Source organism: Ovis aries, chromosome 1 (assembly GCF_016772045.2).
Source record: "Ovis aries strain OAR_USU_Benz2616 breed Rambouillet chromosome 1, ARS-UI_Ramb_v3.0, whole genome shotgun sequence".
NCBI lineage: Eukaryota > Metazoa > Chordata > Mammalia > Artiodactyla > Bovidae > Ovis > Ovis aries.
In genome coordinates, this window is record NC_056054.1 from 188047483 (window position 1) to 188063063 (window position 15581).

The 15581-nt window shown below is 37.5% G+C and overlaps 1 protein-coding gene across 1 annotated transcript in view; it reads left to right on the forward strand.

The window, feature by feature from the left end:
- The window catches only part of SLC49A4 (solute carrier family 49 member 4), a 111785-nt gene that overhangs the window by 80348 nt on the left and 15856 nt on the right, over positions 1 to 15581 (forward strand). Inside the window, exon 8 of the mRNA XM_004003798.6 lies at positions 9363 to 9545. Coding sequence (XP_004003847.4) covers positions 9363 to 9545 — 183 coding nt within the window. The remainder of the gene's footprint in view (positions 1 to 9362; positions 9546 to 15581) is intronic.

Sequence of the window (15581 nt, forward strand, 5' to 3'; positions counted from 1 at the left end):
TTTGAAAAATGTTAGCACTTTGATGTTGAGTTGTTGAAACAATGTAATTTAACTGTTTAACAGAAGATGCTTTGGGAGAGGTTCTTTAATGCAAGTTCCTAGAATGCCCGGGGGGTGATAATGGGTAGGGGGGGCCCCTTGAGGGTGGTAGCCCACTAAAAGCTGACTTCAAATGGTAAGTGAAGAAAGTTAGTATTGAAAATTATGTGAAATGTATAGACTAGAGAGTAATCCTCTTAATATATTTTCATGCATTTTACCTTTGTTAAGATAATTATGTCCCATTTTAATAGCATGCAAAGAGATAAAAACAAACACTTGCCCAAAAATGAGGGGAAATGAGAAAACTCAGATAAGGGTGATGAGCATAATTAAAGAAATGCACATTATTAAGGAGATTAGAGATTTTAAGCTTTAAAGAAAGAAGGCTAAGTAGTCAATTATTATTTTCAGTTTTATGAACTAAAAGTGAATTACTCATGTTTGTAACTGATTAAGGGACAAAAATAGAACAGGGATTAAAAGACGAGAATAGATTTATGAAAGGCTCAGCGAAATGCTTCTTACTGAAGAAGGTCTTGTAATATTCATCCATGGAGATTTTCAAGGGAAACAAGTCTTCAGGTAGAACCTGTGTTTCTTGAAGGTGGAGGGTTTGACCAGATGGTAAATGTTCCATGATTTAATAGTACATTGCCTTCTGCAGAACCATACATCATTCTTTGGGAGCTTAAAAGTTGCTGATAAACCTCAACCTAGGATGTCTCATTTCTCAACCAGTCTACTCTGGGCCCACTGTTTCAGGGGATTATTAGTTGTGCTTCATTTCTGCAAGATAATAACTATGCTTTCCAACCGTAAGGGACTGTAAACATAACAGTCAGTCTTTATAGGACTGAATTCTGCCAACAAAGGGTCTACATGAGAGACACTCACAAATTAATAACATGCAGAAAGGAAACCATCACCATGAATGAATACTGCAGCCAAATGTGCCCCCTCCTGTTTTGAAACCCTTTCATGTATTGCAGTTTAAATTAGTGATAGGTCATTAAGGCCACAGCAGTCATTTTTAGGAAGAAAATGTGAGGCTGAGTTGAAAGACACAGGTCAGTGATACAGAGATGTGTGTTAGTATGTGTGTATATATAAACATACATATGTATTCTATATATTCAGTATGCTCAAAATGTGTGAGGAACAGTAGTTAGCAAGCTTTTGAATGTTTACCATGTGTCTTTACATATATATCTTTATTTCCAAAAGCAGTATTTTCACTTCAATGTCAAGTTTTAGTTTTTATAAATATTTTTAATAAAGGTCTCATCTATAATAATTCCTAGTTAAGTTTCCTAACTTTTATCATGAAGTAAAAATTCAGTCCATATGCACAATATTAAAAATTTGTCCAATAAAGTGTATTAATGTTAATAAACCTACTCTTTAGGGAAATTTCTTGACTCTAATCCTTCAAATAATTTTTATGATAAAAATATTGTTATTTTATAATCCTTGTTTCATATTTATAATGCTTCTTAATAAAACTGTAAAAAAATTTCTGTTATTATCCTCTATGAAGCACCTTTAAGATTTTGTTTTTAACATCCTAGTTAAGCTTTCTACCTACACGTATCTAAATTTGTTATTGATCTGCTTAAATTAACCTTAGTCATCATCTGATATAACTTATTCAATAAATGAGCTCTTTCATTACAACCCAGATATATGTTCATATGACCACAACTTTAATGAAAGCCTCCCTTGTAAAAAATTTATTTTTAATTGAAGGATAATTACGGTATTGTGTTGGTTTCTGCCATACATCAACATGAATCAGCCATAGGTATACATATGTCCCCTCCTTCTTGACCCTCCCTCCCACCTCCACCCCATCCCACCCCTCTAGGTTGTCACAGAGCCCCAGTCTGAGCTCCCTGACTCACACAGCAAATTCCCACTGGCTGTCTGTTTTACATATGATAGTGTATATGTTTCCGTGCTGCTCCCTCCATTCATCTCACCCTTTCCTCCCCGACTGGGTCCACAAGTCTGTCCTCTATGTCCGTGTCTCCATTGCTGCCCTGCAAATAGGTTCATCAGTACCATCTTTCTAGAATCCATATATATGTGTTAATATATGATGTTTATTTTTCTCTTTCTGATTTATCTTACTCTGTATAATAGACTCCAAGTTCATCTACCTCATTAGAACTGACTCAAATGCATTCCTTTTTATGGCTGAGTAATATTCCACTGTATATGTGTATATATATATATATACACACACACACACACACACACACACACACACACACACCACAGCTTCTTCATCCATTCATCCGTCAGTGGACATCCAGGTTGCTTCCATGTTCTAGCTATTGTAAATAGTGCTGCAATGAACATTGGTGTCCATGTGTCTTTTTCAGTTATGATTTTCTCAGGGTATATGCCCAGTAGTGGGATTGTTGGGTCAGATGAGAGTTTTATTCCTAGTTTTTTAAGGAATCTCCATGCTGTCCTCCATAGTGGCTGCATCAATTTATATTCCCACCAACAGTGCAAAAAGGTTCCCTTTTCTCCACACTCTCCAGCTTTTATTGTTTGCAGATTTTTTTGATGATGGCCATTCTAATCAGTATGAAAAGACTCTGGTGCTGGGAGGGACTGGGGGCAGGAGGAGAAGGGGACGACAGAGGATTAGATGGCTGGATGGCATCACTGACTCGATGGACGTGAGTCTGAGTGAACTCCGGGAGTTGGTGATGGACGGGGAGGCCTGGTGTGCTGCGATTCATGGGGTCGCAAAGAGTTGGGCATGACTGAGTGACTGAACTGAACTGAACTGAATATCTCATTGTAGTTTTGATTTGCAGTTCTCTAATAAATAGCTATGTTGAGCATCTTTTCATGTGTTTATTATCTGTTGGTATGTGTTCTTCGGAGAAATGTCTGTTTAGGTCTTCTGCCCACTTTTTCATTGAGTTGTTTTTCTGGTATTGAGTTGGGTTAGCTGCTTGAAAACCTCCCTTGTTAATCAGCTCTGGATCCTAGGAAATTTTCTTGATATCAAGCTGTAACTCACTTGGAGCAACACATCTCCCACAGAGCAACTTGGCCACGTTCCTCTTCCATTGGCAGCTTTCAGAACACTTGAAGATACTGGTCATGTCTCCATTAGCCGTTAATCTAAACATTCCCCAGTTCTCATCACCTTTCCTCACACATGGATTCCATACCACTAACCAGCATAGTGCCTGTCTTCTAAACCTACCATAGCTTGTCGGGACCCTGCTTAAACAGTATTACTAGAATTTAGCACTTTCCCTGCTGCTTTTACTGTTGTTTAGTCCTTTTAGCTGTGTCCAACTCTTTTGTGACCCTGTAGACTGGAGCCCACCAAGCTCCTCTGTCCGTGGCTGCACTTGGAACCTAATTTTAGGAGGCTGTGGCTTTTCCATGCCTTTTTTGCTTCTTTTAAAGAGAATGAAGTAGAATTATCTTAATGCTGTGTGTATAAATGGCTGCTGAGCCCATAGGTGTCTGTCATATTCCTTTAGATTAGGAATGATTTGAGGTTAGTGTCCTATTTACTGTTTCAGCATAGCTGCTTCCATATACAAGGCACTTGATAAATGATTTTGCAGAAAAGCTTAAGCTAAGTTTTCCCTTTTATATACCTAAGCAATAATTCTTGAGCCCATTTTACATTTATCCTGATTAAAGTTCATTGTTTTTGCCTGTGACCTTTTGGTGCTCTGTTTTTGATTCTGTTATCTGTCTTCTGTGCAGTCACTTTCAGCTTTTTGTGTGGAATACAGATTTGAGATGCATTCCTTTTGTGTCAGTACCATTGGATAAAAGAAATGAAAGAAAACTACTTTTTTCAGTCTGATACAGTGGCTTGGTGGGAAGTACACTTGATTCTGTAGATTTAATTATACTATTGTTATTAACACTGCTAACCTAACATTGGGCCTCCCTGGTGGCTCATTCTGTAAAGAATCATTTTGACTCTCAGAATGTCAGTTACTTTATCTTACTTTACCTGCCTCGAAGAGTTAATAGGATGGTCAAATATGACAGTATATTTAAAAGCAGTTTTAAAAGGTGTTTCAAAAATTATATAAATCCAAGATTTGAAGTTGTTATTGTTTTTGATGATATCTTGAGAATCTTAAGTGTTCCATAGAAATAGTTCTTCCCTGAAATTTTATGATTTGTTTTATAACGGCTAATCACCTAAGGTTTGAGTGTATTGACTAATAAAAATGTATTCACACATAGTTTTACTTCCCAAAAGTCTAGTAATTTAGTTTGTCATTGGAAATGGGTGGAGAGAAGAGTTCTTTCAGGGTTATGATCTTCATATTCTTGAAAAACATCCATTTAAGTGGGATCACAATAAACTGGAAAATTCTAAAAGAGATGGGAATACAGACCACCTGACCTGCCTCTTGAGAAACCTATATGCAGGTCAGGAAGCAACAGTTAGAACTGGACATGGAACAACAGACTGGTTCCAAATAGGAAAAGGAGTGCGTCAAGGCTGTATATTGTCACCCTGCTTATTTAACTTATATGCAGAGTACATCATGAGAAACCCTGGGCTGGAAGAAGCACAAGCTGGAATCAAGATTGCCAGGAGAAATATCAATAACCTCAGATATGCAGATGACACCACCCTTAAGGCAGAAAGTGAAGAGGAACTAAAAAGCCCCTTGATGAAAGTGAAAGAGGAGAGTGAAAAAGTTGGCTTAAAGCTCAACATTCAGAAAACGAAGATATGGCATCTGGTCTCATCACGTCATGGCAAATAGATGGGGAAACAGTGGAAACAGTGTCAGACTTTATTTTTCTGGGCTCCAAAATCACTGCAGATGGTGATTGCAGCCATGAAATTAAGACGCTTACTCCTTGGAAGGAAAGTTATGACCAACCTAGATAGCGTATTCAAAAGCAGAGACATTACTTTGCCAACAAAGGTCCATCTAGTCAAGGCTGTGGTTTTTCCAGTGGTCATGTATGGATGTGAGAGTTGGACTGTGAAGAAAGCTGAGTGCTGAAGAATTGATGCTTTTGAACTGTGGTGTTGGAGAAGACTCTTGAGAGTCCCTTGGACTGCAAGGAGATCCAACCAGTCCATTCTGAAGGAGATCAGTCCTGGGTGTTCTTTGGAAGGACTGATGCTAAAGCTGAAACTCCAGTACTTTGGCCACCTTCTGGGAAGAGTTGACTCACTGGAAAACACTCTGATGCTGGGAGGGATTGGGGGCAGGAGGAGAAGGGGATGACAGAGGATGAGATGGCTGGATGGCATCACTGACTCGATGGTCGTGAGTCTGAGTGAACTCCGGGAGTTGGTGATGGACAGGGAGGCCTGGCGTGCTGCGATTCATGGGGTCGCAAAGAGTCAGACACGACTGAGAGACTGAACTGAACTGAACTGAAGTGTATGTGGTGGTACACAGGTCTTTGTTTGTGGCAATGTAAATTACAAGCCTATGAAATTTTATTAACTTCTTGGAGAAAAATTCTGCATCAGCATTGTGTTTTGTTCTACTAAATTACCTTGACTTTTTAATTGAATGGCAGTTTATTTTAATTTTAGTATCAGTGCTATAGAAAGTCATGGAAATATTTAATGATCATGTAGTTTGAACCCTCTGACGAGCAGCAAATTATCTTGTCTGCCTGACTTTTAATAGATGACTTTCACCCACTGGATCTGCCAAACTAGTGTGTAAAGATACTGTACCAGACTCTAAACTGAAAATTCAAATGGAAGTCAAATTCAGACTCATAATAATCAGCTTTTACTTTGTGCATGTCCCAGAATACTGGGGAGAATATTAAATCAATCCTGACACAGATAGCTTTCGCTCATTCTGATTATGAGGATCTTAATTTAACCCTTTCCTGTGTAAATTATTTTTATTCTTTAATTTCTACGATAACAAGTGATTTCACAAATCCATTTAGCATAAAGCAATCTTATGGTCATCATTTTTATAGTAATTCAAGAAGCAAACACTGAGAATGAGAGAATTGAATGAACGTACTTGCTTTTTATTTCTGGCCTCTGAAGTTATATCAGCAGTCTTAGCCCACTTATCCTACATATAACAAGAATTTTAATAAAAGGTGGGAATATTTATGTCGAGGATCCTGGACCAAGGCTGGATTATATGGCTCCTGGATGTAGACATCAGGTGTGTGAGTCAGCTCTCACACCGATAACCATTTCTGAGTCAGGGAGCTAACAAAACTGCATAAAGTGGAGTTGGATCAGCTGCCAGTTAATTAGTTTACAATGACATTTCTCTTTTTATTTTATTAAATAGGTAGAATAGACACATAGTAAAAACTAAGTTCAAAAAAGCAGAAAAGGGTATACAGTGAAAAATGTCTACCATCCTATGGCCCCCAACTTCCCTCTCTAGAGCCAACCCTGAATGTCAGTTTCTTAGGTATTTCCCAGAAAACTCTATACATTTATAAATAAGTGTGTGTGTGCACACGTGTGTGTGTGTATGCCTTACACTTTTCTGTACTTTTTTCTTTTATATATTTTTGCTGCCATTACCATCAGCAAATACAGTTGTTTCATTTTTAATGGTTGCATAGGATACCTTTGTTTGGATGTTTGATAAATTTTTAAACAACCAACTCACAATTGGTGGACGTCAAGCTAATTTTTAATGTTTTCATACTACAAACAATATTGCAGTGAGTGTTCTGTGTATATGTGTGCTGCATAGCTGTAGGGTAAATTTCTAGAAGTGGAATTCCTGGATCAAAGAGTAAGTGCGTTATTTGATAGATGTTCCCAAATTACCCACTAGAAGATGAACTGTTTACAGTTTCATTCACAGTGGTTTTCAGATAGGATTCCCTGCTTCACCAGCCTCTACTTTTCTGTGACATCTCATGCCTCTTTTTTTTCCCCACACCATGCTTGATAAAGATCAGTAAAATCAAATCTCTTTTCAAGACTCCATACTGACAGTCCCCTTTCACTGTGTCCTCCTTTCACCTTGTCATTGTTTCTTTCCCAGCATGCAAGTATTTTATTATGCATAGATTATGATTACTTTTCAGTTATTACACTTTAATTGTCCTGATTACAAATTGCATGTGAGGGTATATTTCCTTCAGAAATATAAATGTCAAAGGGATTACTTTTAAACATATTTTCTAAAAACAGCTAATTCCATTAGTGGTTTGTGAACGCTTTCTTAGAAGTTGCACTCAGTTCTTAAGTGTTTGCTTTTTCTTATCACTTATTTCAGTGTTTTATCATTGTATTTATTTATTTTTTAATTGAAGTATAGTTTATTTACAGTGTTGTGTTAATTTCTGCTGTACAGCAAAGTGATTCAGTTATAAATATATATACATTCTTTTTTTAATCTTCTTTTCCATTATGGTTTATCATAGGATATTGAATATAGTTTTCTATGTTATAGTCAATGTTTTATCATCTTTACCATCTAGGATTATCTGTTTTGGGGTCAGTAGTGGTCTCTGCTCTGATTACCATGATTTACCATAAATTAGTATAAAGTGTTTTTTAGATAGAATACACTTCTATGAAGCTACCAGTGATGTTCCATCTCTAGATTTCCTAATGTACACTAATGAGTCATGTGCAAGGAGACTGTGTGGTTGATTTGTGTGATCTGTGTCCAGCAAACATACAATAAGCGTGAGGTGTTGGGTTTTAAGAAACTCTTGAAAATTGCATTATGTTTTAAGTATGTTTATTGTATCTATTAGATGCTTCCCATTTAATCCTGTGTCTAATCTGGTCATCACTTTAGCCAAAAGTGTGTCCTTTATTCACCATCATCCTTTTGTCCTCTATTTCCATGTGTCTTCTAATCAAAGAAAGCCAAAGCAATCACCAACTATTTGTGATAGTAGAATGTGCAAAATATCTTACAGTCCTAAAAGGCCAGTGTAAGTGGAGGAGGAAGTATGAGTTGAGATTAATCAGAGAAACGCTGTTAGGAAACAGTGGATGCAGATTTTTTTTTTTTTAACTTCTCCAACAATGTTAGGGATTATTAATGATTGCAACTGAGTATGGTAAATTCTGGTAATTTGATATTAGCTCTATGAATAATACATAACAGATTTAGAGTAATTCTCTCACTTTCTTCTGTTCCTCAATAGAAATTTTTTTCTTAACAAATATTTTATTAAAAATATTTTCCTGGTAACTTTAAGGTTAAAATAATTGCTACTCACTCTCATCAGTGGACATGATATACTTATTAGTCCAGTGGGAGATGTTTTAGGTTTCTAAATAGGATGTCTTCTTTCCTCATTGATTCTGTGGTTTAGTCGCTAAGTCGTTTCTGACTTGTGACACTGTGATCTGTAGCCCACCAGTCTCCTCTGTCCATAGGATTTTCCAGGCAAGAATACTGGAGGAGGTTGCTATTTCCTTCTCCAGGGGATCTTCCCAACCCAGGGATCGAACCTAGGTCTACTGCACTGCAGGCAGAGTCTTCACCGACCAGCTACCAAGAAAGCCCATTGATTCTGTATTCACCTTCAAATTAACATTATTGAAGGTTTGTATGCAGACAGTAGCATTAATACAATTATTTGGAGTGGGGCACATTTCTCTAACCATTCCTCTAAGAATAAGAGCAGTGGCCTTATTCAAAATTTTCACTATAGATTGAGTTCATAGGCTATTTATAGGCTAATCTGGGATCCCAGCCACTATTAATTATACATTTCTAGGTGAAATTTTTTTTCTATGTTCCGAAAAAGTCATGTATTTTTAAAAAACTCTTGACCTGAAACTCATTCTAAAATTGAGGACTATTTCTATTCTAAGTGTTTCTTCAGGAATTACATAGTAGATAACTGTTATTTTGTGCTTCAAGGCTGTTATTAAACAATCTTAAAATATGTAATTTTCAGTAATAATTAATGTCGCTTACATCTTTTCTTAGATTTTAAGTTTTCTTTAAAATTATAGAATGAGTCTAGATTTTGTGTTAAGTTGCTATATTTTATCTGTCCCTCGATAGGCCAGGAGTGTGACTCAGGGGGAAGAACCCTTTAAATTGTAACAGTTAAAATTGTTTTTGTGCTTTGGAGTAATCCACCAAAAAGATAAAGCAAATAAACTGGTAATCATCCAGCCATAAAACCTTTTCCTATATACTCCCCAAAACCTGAGCAAAGAGCTGACAGATGTGTGAAGCTTTGTCCAACTTCCTCAGCTGCCACTGGGAAGAAGTAAAATTCCAGAGTCAATACTTATGAAACAGACACCAGAAAATCCATCTGATATGACTCACTGCCACTCCTGTGAAACTGAAATGTTTGTGTTTTTATTTTAGTGACATTGTACGCCTCCTGTATTCTCCTGGGAGTGTTCCTGAATAGCAGTATACCTATATTTTTTGAGCTTTTTGTGGAAACTGTCTACCCAGTTCCAGAAGGAATTACTTGTGGAGTTGTCACTTTTTTAAGTAATATGTTCATGGGAGTACTTTTGTTTTTTCTCACATTTTATCACACAGGTAAGAAATTTCACTCTTCATTTACTATCTAAATGTGTCCATTAGGAGTGGGTTTGTGGTGCTGATGTATAGAGAATTATGTGATGAGTTCTAAGGCAAATCACTTTATTTGCGCTTTCACATGCTAATAAAAGAAAATATCTTCAGTTGCTTTTCTTGAAATGCATCCTAGCCTAATGTAATGTACCCTAACCCTTCGCACACACCTGGAATTTCTGATTTAATTAACTTGGACAGAGGCCCAGCATTTCTACCTAACCCTCCAGGTAATTCTAACATGCTGTTTCTCATTGAGAACCACTGATATCTTGCTTAAAAAAAAATTACTTTGACTCTACTGTCTTAACATAAGGTTGAAATTAAGGTCAGGGATATATATGTAGTTTAAAGCTTTATGGATAATGATAGGTCACTCAAAGAGCAGATCCAGTGTATAGGACAGCTTGTCCTGTGAACATTTTATGATTACAGAGATGCTCTTTGTGCTGTCAACATAGTAGTCACTAACCCCATGAAGCTAATGCAGCTACCAACCTGGGGTTTTCATTTTATTTCATTTTTATTAATGTAAATTACATTTAATTGCTACATGTGGCTGCCGAATTGGTCAGTACAGCTATAGTGTGCAAAGAAGGTTAAAGTTAGAATCCAGGGGTATGCCTTTGAAGAAGAGGGAGGTCCTCACAAAAGAAAGGATTAGGGTCCTCAACCCATGTGGAGGAGTTCACCTTGGACCAAAGGAGGTGGAGAGAAGGCAATGTACATGCCTTGGAAGCAGACATCTCTGCCAGAAACATCTGGGCCTGGTACATTGCTTGGGGAGAGTTCCTTCTTGATGTGACCAACTTTTCTGTTTAGAAGCCAGTTCATCTATGATGAGCTTGTGGGAAGACAGTAGAGGAAGGGCCTAAGGAGAGAATGAATAGCTTTTGAGGGGATGGGAGGAACTGCTGCAGGGACAGCTGCAAAGCTCACTGGGCATGTGGAAGGCAGACCCCACAGTGTTGGGGTCGGCAGCTTTGTAGTGACTCTGCTTTACAGTTGCTTGGCTTTCTCTGATACTGTCTTTTCTGCAGTCCAGATTTTGTCTCACTGGTTTACAAAATCGGGGCCCAATTATCTAGGTTTCTTTTTCGCATTTTAAAATAAAGATTTATACTTATTTTATACTTCTATTCATCTTATTTTTTATTTTTTACTTGTAAGTTGTAGATATAAACCTTTTATTAATTTTTAGTAGGTTTCTGTCCCATTTTATTTCATCTTAAACAAATGAATATTACCACCTGTTTTTTTCTGGTTGCTGTTTCCTTGACTACTTATCAGATACCAGTAAATATGAGTAATTTGTACATGTAAGAATCTAATTTATAGGACTCAAATATAAGAAATGCTCTGAAATGTGACACTTCAAGAAACCTAATTGTTTTCAGGAATCCTCATAGGCTTTAACTGAAATAATAGCGACAATAACATCCTTGACTGCAAAATAAATTTTTGAAACTTTAACAGATGATGAAATAGAATCTCCCTGAGCTTTGGACAGCTTTTGGCAGAGTACTTTCACCTCACAGCAAAATCCAAATGCTATATTAATTTCTTAATATAATTAACAATAAACTAGATCATTTCTGTCAATCAGTAATTCAGGAAAAGAAGTTTTCAGCTTTGCTAAACCTGATATACATTTGGTTTGCCCTATGAACGACAGTAATATTTTCGAAGGAGATCTTAATAAAGTCAGACCACTGTTCACTGTCCTGGAAACGTGTGTTTCCATTAGGAAAAATGCCATCACCAGGTGTCAGGGGAAAGTCTTTGCCTCCAGGTAGTTTTCTAAATGGAATCATCTAACGGTTATTACGTTATCAGCTTTAACCCACTTCAGTAGTGTCACAGTTGACAAAGATGGCTGTTGCCCTTAGAAATGGTTTTCCAGCTCGCAGACACAGGTGGGCTGTGTGGTCCTTGCAGCCAGGCTGAGCATGCACGGTTTCTCCTATAGAATGGAAATTCCTGAGTCTTCCCAGCATTTAAAAACATCAACAGTAGATGCCAGATCATGTTACCCTTAATAGACTTCTTGCACATGACCTATAGAATATAAGAGACGTGTATTTATGGGTCAGTTTAAGGCAGGAACCACTCCTGCGCTCTCTGACTGTGGAGGAGGCCAGTGCATTCCTACCATTGTGCTCAGCCAGCAGAGAGTCTCTGCCGTTCTCCTGGTTCCTGCATGTGGCAGCTTCCGATTTGTTCAATGGAGACAGGCATCTGTATGTCAGTCAGTGCTCACTCCTCGTTTTGCAGGTTCTTGGTGACCAGACACAAGCAGACATTTGTGTTTCTTTGTCACAGGCAGTGTTAGAAACAGCACCATTTCTGTTAATTCCTATCTCACTGATATGATCGAGGGTTTACCTAGCTAGGGGAAAAAAGCTTCCCTCTTTTGGGTTGGCTTCTGATCACATGTTCTTACACATATCTGTATAGATAGATGTTAAAGGTTTCTGCCTAAACTCCATGACTACTGTAAAAATAAAACTTTAAATAAAGATTAATCAAACAGGATGATTTTCAGGACAAAAAAAAATCTCAGTATGTTTTGACGTTTTAGAGTTAATGAGAAAATCAGTGTGAAAGAGCTTTGACCAGGGCATGACTGGCACTCACTAAATTTTTTTTTTCCTTCTGGATAAAGTTTTTCCCTTGTGGATAATTTTTTTTTTCTTTCTGGTGATGATAGGAATTTAAACATCTAGGCTTCTATTTTTTTTAATGCTTTTATATGCTTATTTTTCAGTGTATGTAAGGAGTACAAACAAACCCACACTCCACAACTTTCTAAGGCTAAAAAGTTACTAGAAATATAAAAACTCTGTTGAGATTCTTTCCCTTATGATTAGTTGATCTACCCCCAAGAAGTCCCACAGCAAAATTCAACATGCCTTATAGCCTAGATGTGATGATACAGAAATGACAAATCTGAAAACAATTATGTAAAATTATTTCCTAAACTTTTAGTTCCACAACGTGGTATGCTAAATGTTGTATATGATAAATTCCCTTCCATTAGAACCAGTGTTTGAATGTCATAATTTAGTCATTTTAAATTTGAAAAACTCACCCAGAAGTTAGTTATGTATCAGAATTCAGCTATTAGTTACATGATTGGAGGGTCTGATTTTTAATCATCATAAAGATCGGTGGTTTTTTAGATCACTTCTCAAGGCAGTACTAAACTTCCTGACCGGAGTTTTTGTTTCCCCACCATGTGCTATCTGGTAGATGACTACATCAGATGTGGCTTTTCAGAGCCATACAAACTAACCCAAAATGACCACATTAGAGTGCTTTGCCTGGCAAGATAGGCTCTAGTATTGATTTGCCTGCAGATCACAGCCATTGCCATCATGAATGATGAACGTCTATACCAATGCCACTTGACTTACGTGGAGCCCTAGCCCTAGGCCACCGAGTTTCCTGTTCTGTGTTGATTCTGCTTTGGGAACCTGGGACCCTGTCAAAGATTTCTTAGAGTTTGTCTGACTTGCGTTTTTCGGGGTCACTTTCAAAAAACGTTACTTACTCCTTAATATAATCATATTTGCAAAACTGAGTTGCTTTCTGTAATATTTGCTTTGCAAATCTCAGTGAGTTATTTCAGATAGCACAGTGATGTTTTATCCTAATGACTTCACATACAGAATCCATTTGAGAATGCTGTTATATTCTTCAGATGCTCTAAAATGTATCCCAATGTTCTATTTTTATAGTTTGTAGGTTGTTCTGTAGTTTGTATTGCCTGGGTTTTGTTGTTGTTCTAGAAGCTCTGCAACAAGTTTTGGCTAAAAGCATTGAAGGTTTTTAACTCAGTCTTTCATTTTGAAGTAGCCAACCATGAATTTGAGGCTGTGTTGTGTGCTGAGGAGGGAGGTATTGTCTGGTGGTTACCAGGAGAACAGGTTCAACAGGTGTATAATAGTGAGAAGTAACTTTATATCTAAGAATAAAAACACAGTGTGATGGTCAAAGCTATTAGGTAATTAATGTGGAATGAAGGGAGTATTACACTGTGAAATCATGGTGTCAGCTGGTTCTCTTGAGATACAGTGGAGACAGTTTTATTAAATCACCAACATTTTGGCTAAATCAACAAAGTAAGTAGAAGGCTGGTTTTGGAAAGTGTGTTATTCCAAGTTATTTGGAATCAGTTGAAGGTAGTAGAAACTGAAAGTGTGGCATCACTGCAGGGAAAGACGAGGTGAAAAGTAGAATGGTTCATCCTAATTAGTTCAGTCCCAATAGAGCCTCGGCATTGTGCAGAGCCCTGAAACATAGCACGTGTCTCACTGTAAATTTGTAAATTAACAGAGTCTGTAGGCGGCAGTGCAGGAGATGGCTGAGGACCAGCAGAAATGTAGAAGCAAATCAGGAGCCTTGGAGCAGGAATTTATATGCTCTCTAGTGAAAGGCAAAGGGAAGGAATGTTGGAAAACCATGCTCACTTTAAAAGATACAAAGACAGTTTTGACGGAAAAGGACTCTGTTGGTTTAATCATGTCATATGACTCTGGACTTCAGAGAACCACAGTTCACTTCACTCCTGCCAAATCAAGTTGAACTTTTAAGCAAAGCCATTTCCTGCACATCAGAGCCACTTTAGCTGTGATGTATGTGAATGGTTTTCAGTGGAAAATGCAGAATTTTTCCTCCCTGACCTTCTTCTCTCTAAACAGTAATTTCTCAGAACACTGGTAGTTGGGTGAGCCAGATGAACTCACTGTAGAGTGCACTTGGCTTTTTGGTGATAGGTGTGCACAGTAGTGAACATCAACCAACAAACCATGACACTGAGAAGAGCAATTTCGAGTTATTTCTAGAAATTTCATCTAAACCTAGGTAGAAGGAGTCATTTTACAATGCTGATGAAATAAAGGTCTGCTTTGGCCATATTTGACTAATTTCTAGGTTTAAGGAGAGCTAGGACAAGTTGATCATTGTTACATATGTGTTACTCTGGCTCCCGTGAATACAGTCTCTAAGCTTTAGAAAGTGTCCTTGACGTAGATTCCTTGTCAAGTGATGTACTTCCTGAGCTACTGCTTTAAGCAGATTTTAAATTTGACCTTAAAGTCAGAAATGGTCACTTTTTGTATAAACGCTATGCTGTTATCTCTATTTTGCTGCTTTTTTTCCTCTTATTTTTTCACTGCTTCTTTTTGCCTGTTAAAATTATCGTCAGAAATCCAGAGGCTATCTGGTTAATATAAAAGCAGAAAATGCTGGGTATGCCATTTCAGGGAATATTAGATTAAAGACAAAATCCCAAAGATCACAGCCTTTCTGAGTATTTAGATTATAGTCAATCCAAGTAAAGGACAGAAACCAGCTTTGTGTAAAAAATACCATTGAAATACACATCTTTGTTGCGTGCTGTAGAATAGCATGTCTGACTTTTAAAATGTAGAAATGGAGAGGTTAGGGAGGCTGCTTTTATGAACATATTCCAGGGAAAAAGTGTGTTACAGCACCTTTTCTTACCGGTTAGTTTTCTGATTTCCATTCCTGAGCATAAATTGCTCTTTTGGCCATATGAATTATGGATTAATCTAAAGCAGCTGCATAGAAATCTTTTGGATGATTTTTGAAGATTAAGGCAGTATTAGCATTCTGTAGAAACAGAGAGGGAAAATATAAAATGTATAGCAGTGCCCAAAGGAAAAAATGTACTAGGAAACATATTTCCTTCGTTTTTGTTCTTTTTTTTAAAATTGAAATTGCTGAATGGATATTAAACTAGAGAAGTTAACCACCCCACCCACCCTCCATCACCACCACCACCACCAGATTCTTTGTGCCAAGAAACTGCCCACTTCTACACCATAACCTCAGAACTGACTGACAGAGGGGTCGGGATAGAAGGAAGCTGAACAGATACATGGCTCCAGGGCCCCCGGAGCCAGAGGAAGCAGCACAGTGGGCTGGGCAGCAGGTGTGTTTTGGTAACGAGACCCAAGATTGGCCTGTCGGAGA